This window comes from Lathyrus oleraceus, chromosome 5, assembly GCF_024323335.1.
Source record: "Lathyrus oleraceus cultivar Zhongwan6 chromosome 5, CAAS_Psat_ZW6_1.0, whole genome shotgun sequence".
Lineage (NCBI taxonomy): Eukaryota > Viridiplantae > Streptophyta > Magnoliopsida > Fabales > Fabaceae > Lathyrus > Lathyrus oleraceus.
In genome coordinates, this window is record NC_066583.1 from 79827593 (window position 1) to 79833033 (window position 5441).

At 33.3% G+C, this 5441-nt stretch overlaps 1 protein-coding gene across 1 annotated transcript; it reads left to right on the forward strand.

Annotated features, from left to right (window-relative positions):
• The first annotated feature begins 689 nt into the window (after positions 1-689).
• Positions 690-3049, forward strand: LOC127086760 (GTP-binding nuclear protein Ran/TC4). Its single transcript, XM_051027558.1, has 8 exons — positions 690-866; positions 949-1018; positions 1152-1208; positions 1330-1447; positions 1862-1951; positions 2050-2229; positions 2326-2403; positions 2858-3049. Exons 1-8 carry the CDS (start codon positions 864-866, stop codon positions 2925-2927), a joined length of 666 nt encoding a protein of 221 aa, XP_050883515.1. The 5' UTR covers positions 690-863; the 3' UTR covers positions 2928-3049.
• Positions 3050-5441: the final 2392 nt, after the last annotated feature.

Sequence of the window (5441 nt, forward strand, 5' to 3'; positions counted from 1 at the left end):
GCAGATCATTTATTCTTTATTGTGTCGTTGTGTAATTCAATTTTACCAAATAATATTATAAATTATTTTTAATTTTTAATTTAATTTTAAATTATTTTATTATTACAATAATTAAAAAAAAAACTATACAACAAGGTAGCACTCCATGTGGCGCATGCTCATAGAGGATGCATGCATGCGCCACATGCATTGATGCATCCAATAAGAAGTCGCCAACCTGCATGACACATATGTACAAATAATGAATGCTTGCGTCATTTAGAGTGACTTTTGTTCTTACCATTCATTTTTATTTATTTGAAACATAATTCATTTAATATTTTATTTAAAATTATAATTATTTTAAAAAATTAATTGAAAATAATAATTATTTAAAAAAAACTCTCATATTTATGACTCAACTATTACACAAATTAGTTTGTCTTATTTAGATAAGTTAAGAAAGATGTTTTTTACTACCAAAATAATTAAAAACAAATCAAACATTTTTAGTAAAACAACATTAAAAGGCATGTCCAAAATCTAAGGCTTAGAAATTTAAATTTAAATTAAGAATACACATATCAAAGAATAAGAACATTTTGACTAATGAGAATACAAGAATTAAGTATATACCAATAAGATAACTAAAAATTCCAGAAACTTATGGGTGGATGGGCTTACATACAAGTGGGTGGAGCCCAATTAGACAGACAAATTGAAAACTTGACCGAAAGGCGTAAGAGCCGCGTCAGTTTCACGCTTTCAAACTCAAACTCAAAACGAAACGAAACGAAACCCTTCTAATATAAAAACCCTAATTTGTTTATTCACTACTCATCATCACTCATACACCGCCTCTCCATTCCAACAATACTCTATCTATGGTAAGCTCTTTTTCTCATCACTCCATTGATTTCACGCTAATTTCCCGATTTTCAATTGATCGTGTTTTTCTTGTTGATGTAGGCTTTGCCGAATCAGCAAACCGTCGATTACCCGAGTTTCAAGCTTGTTATCGTCGGCGATGGTGGAACAGGTTTCGTTTCTTACTTTTTTTTCTTTCCTTTTTAATCAATTAGCAAAAATCTGTAACTGAAAATAGCGATTCGTTAGGATTTGGCTTGTGAATTTGGAGATGAACTTTGTTGTAATGTAATGAACATTTGCAGGAAAGACGACATTTGTTAAGAGGCATCTTACCGGAGAATTTGAGAAGAAATATGAACGTAAGATTCATTTTTATTTTAATTTAGGGTTTGATGCTTGTAAGCATGCTTATACACATGTTTTACTTGATTAATACGTTCTTAAGTGGATGATTAGTTGATTTGATTTGATTGTGTACAGCAACTATTGGTGTTGAAGTGCATCCATTGGATTTTTTCACTAACTGTGGCAAGATTCGTTTCTACTGCTGGGATACGGCTGGTCAAGAGAAGTTTGGTGGTCTTAGAGATGGATATTAGTAAGTATAATCATTTGTTTCAATGTATTCTGATCTCAAGTTTTTGAACTAGCTGGTGTTAACAACTGTTTAATCAAATGCCCTGGTTTATTTGACACTTTCATGTTCTAAGCTTTCATTTTAACATGAATTACACTCATGTTTATTGTCAGTCATCTGTTCTATGCTGTCTTGCACATGAGATTGAGTTTCTGTATCATATAATTGTGATGACAATTCAATGAATTTATTGTGATTTTGTTTCTAGTCTATAAGTGTCATGTTTATTGGTCATGACACCCTTGTGTATCAGTATCGTGGGTATTGCATGTTTTGTTTTCTGTGCCATGATGGGAATCCACTTCTGTGATTCTTGTGCTTTTTTTTGTTCTACTTGATATATTTTGTTTTTAACCTTATATCTTTGCATTGTAGTATCCACGGGCAGTGTGCTATTATAATGTTTGATGTTACTGCCCGACTGACATACAAAAATGTTCCTACCTGGCATCGTGATCTTTGTCGGTTAGTAAAGTCTTCAAACTTTTTTTTTTATTACTCTGTTTAGTTATTGGGCACCATTTTTGTTATACTGCTTTAAAGACACTGCCTCTTATTTTCAGGGTTTGTGAAAACATCCCAATTGTTCTTTGCGGAAACAAGGTTGATGTGAAGAACAGGCAAGTGAAGGCAAAGCAGGTTACTTTCCACAGGAAGAAGAATTTGCAGTACTATGAGATATCAGCTAAGAGCAACTACAACTTTGAGAAGCCTTTCCTGTATCTTGCCAGGAAACTTGCAGGGTTGGTGTTTAATTTCTAGTTTCTACAATGACATGAAGAACCCATTGAACTTTATCATGCATTTCAACTAATTATTTCTAACTTGTAAATTTGCAGTGATCCTAATTTGCACTTTGTAGAATCTCCTGCACTGGCTCCACCAGAAGTTCAAATTGATTTGGCCTTACAACAAAGGTAAGCTATCTGTCATCAACTTGTTTAGGTGTTTTTTCGACAACCACTCATCATCACCATGATAAACTAGGCCAGTGTAAATGTTTTTCTAAAATCAATTTTGCGCAACAATCATCGGTATAGGGTTTAGTAAATAGATTCATCAGTACTTGTATGTTATATTGAAGAGTATGTGTAAAGTGAAAACAGGTTAAGAGAGGCATATCATTAGCTCTTATTGACTATTTTTATAAGTTCATAAAAAGCTCTTTTAACCGCATTTAGTTGGTAGATTTGTGTATGTCTTGGGATGTAAGACGCAAGAGAATATATGTTTATTTAAAATAAAATGTTGTAACATAGGCAAAGACTATAACATCCTTTAGTTTTTTCCGAGTGTCTACTTTGTCTATAACTCTTCTCATTCGATTTGAAGTGTTACATTTGAGTGTCTTATGTATTGGTGGTTTTGCAGGCACGAGAATGAAATTATTGAAGCGGCTAATCAACCCCTTCCTGATGACGATGATGATGCATTTGAGTAGAGGAAGGACTCTTCCGATGAATGACCTTTGTCCTAAGCTGTTGCCTTTTCGTGCATTCTATAAAATTATGTGTTGAGTTTGAACTAAACATTTTTGGATATAGATATGGGGTTTTCAATTTATTCATGATGCTATTAAGATGTCTTACTTTTATTAAGCCCGTCACTTACTTTCCGCTGGCATATGCTATGCCTACCCATCTCGCACCTCTTACTAGTTTTTATTAAGATTGTTTGATGATAGTGTGAATTGTGAAGAGCGAGTCCATGTTCTGTTTTTTTAACCAATTGGTTCATTTTCAGTTTCTCGATTTTTTAAATTTTATAGAAACCTTGGTGAGCTACTTTTGGAAAACAACTTGCAGTGATTTTACAAAAAACGAAGAAAAGAAAATAAGTTGAATTTTTTTACAAAAAAAAATATGGTCAGTTACACAAGTTGAAATGTTCCTCTGGCTAAACCATGTCACTACATAAATGATATCTAATAGTGGTGAAGGGATGACGTTAATTGATATACCTTTTATGGGGGTAAGAAATTTATTTGGGTTAATTTAAGTGGTAAGGTGATGATAGATCTCTTTCCGATTATTGTCCTATTTGGATCAAAGGGTATTAATTAGAATTCTAAGCCATTTAAGTTTTTTAATGTTTAGATTCAACACCTAGAGGCAATGGTTATATATATATATATATATATATATATATATATATATATATATATATATATATATATATATATATATATATATATATATATATATATATATATATATATATATAAAGCTTCTTGCGTCTAGTTTGAAAGTGGTGTTTCATAATATATATATATATATATATATATATATAAAGCTAGTGGTGTTTCATAAACTTATTTTTGAGTGTCAAACCGGATTTGTTGTTAATATAGACAACGGATGGATTTTGGAGCTGGGTGGTATGGTTGGTTAGAAGCATTGGTGTTTAGTAGTTATATGTCTGTTCTAGTTAATGAGTGCCCGATGGATTTTGGTGCTGGGTGGTATGGTTGGTTAGAAGCATTGGTGTTTAGTAGTTATATGTCTATTCTAGTTAATGAGTGCCCGATGGATTTTGATGAGTGCCCGATGGATTTTGGAGTTGGGTGGTGTGGTTGGCTAGAAGCATTGATGTTTAGTAGTTATATGTGTGTTCTAGTTAATGAGTGCTCTACGGTGAACTTCAAAGTTACTAGAGGTCTTAGACAAGGAGATCCTCTTTCCCATTTTCTTTTCCTTTTGGTTGCGGAAGATTTTGCCGGTTTATTACATCAATCAGTTTCTTTGGGGGATTTTGAAGGTTTTCATATTAATGATAATATGCATGTTGAATTGTTTCAATTTGCGGATGACACTATCTTGATTGGAAAGGGTTCGTGGAATAACCTTTGGACTATTAAATCTTTACTTAGAGGTTTTGAGTTAGTGTCGGGGCTTCGGGTGAATTTATCCAAAAGTCGTATTTTTGGTCTTAACGACTTGATATAATAGATTTCTCTCTATTGGAGGTAGAGTGATCCTTCTAAGTTCTGTCTTATCCAATATTCCAATTTTCTTCTTCTCTTTCTACAAGGCCCCAAGGTAGTTATTAATGAGATAATCAAGATTCAAAGATCTTTTTTGTTTTTTGTAGGGAGGGGGTGATGAAGGGAAGAAGATTTGTTGGGTGAGTTGGGATATCATTTGTTTGTCGAAAGCGAAATGGGGTCTTGGAGTTAAACATTGTTGTATGTTCAATTTGTCATTACTTTCTAAGTGGAAATGGAGGATCTTAAACGACGAATCTTCCTCGTGGGCCAATTTTCTTGTGTCCTGTTATGGAGATGTTAAGATTGCGGCGTTGAGGGGTTCAACATCTTTTAAGAAAGCCTCTTTGTGGTGGAGGGATTTATGTGCTTTATGGGATTCAATTGATATTGCTCCTCATTCAAATTGTTTTTCTTCTTCTATTTCTTGTAAGCTTGATAACGACAAGTCTTTGGATTTTTGGAGCCATGATTGATGTGGTTCATCCTCCTTTATAGATTTATTTTCTTCTTTATATAGGATGAATCTTTTGTCTTGTTCCAAAGTGGTCGAGGCGGGATCTTGGATTAATGATTCTTGGGTGTGGGACTTAGACCTCAATGGGAGGACTTTGGGTAAAGATGAGGTGTTGTTGTTAGATGAGTTGTTATCGATTTTGAATGGGTGAAGCCTAAGTCGAATGAAGAGGACCGTTTTGTTTGGTGGAGACATAAATATGGTCTTTCAGTTAAAGATTGCTATAAGAGGATTCATGAGTCTTGTTTGGTGGAGCATACTTTAGATTCTATCAAAGTTAAATCGCTTGATCAATTATGAAAGACCAAAATTCCAAGCAAAATTTTTATTTTTGAATGACGGTTAATTCTCAATAAGTTACCTACGAGAATAGAATTGACAAAGATGAGCATTATTAGAGGAGCACATAATGTAGTTTGAAGATGAAAATGTGGAGCATTTATTTTGTCTTTGTT

What these genes read in the sequence shown, in the direction of transcription:
- LOC127086760 (XM_051027558.1), top strand. An exon ending in ATTTGAGAAGAAATATGAAC is followed by an intron (nt 1,209 to 1,329) that starts GTAAGATTCATT and finishes GATTGTGTACAG; the next exon opens with CAACTATTGGTGTTGAAGTG. An exon ending in GATTTGGCCTTACAACAAAG is followed by an intron (nt 2,404 to 2,857) that starts GTAAGCTATCTG and finishes GTGGTTTTGCAG; the next exon opens with GCACGAGAATGAAATTATTG.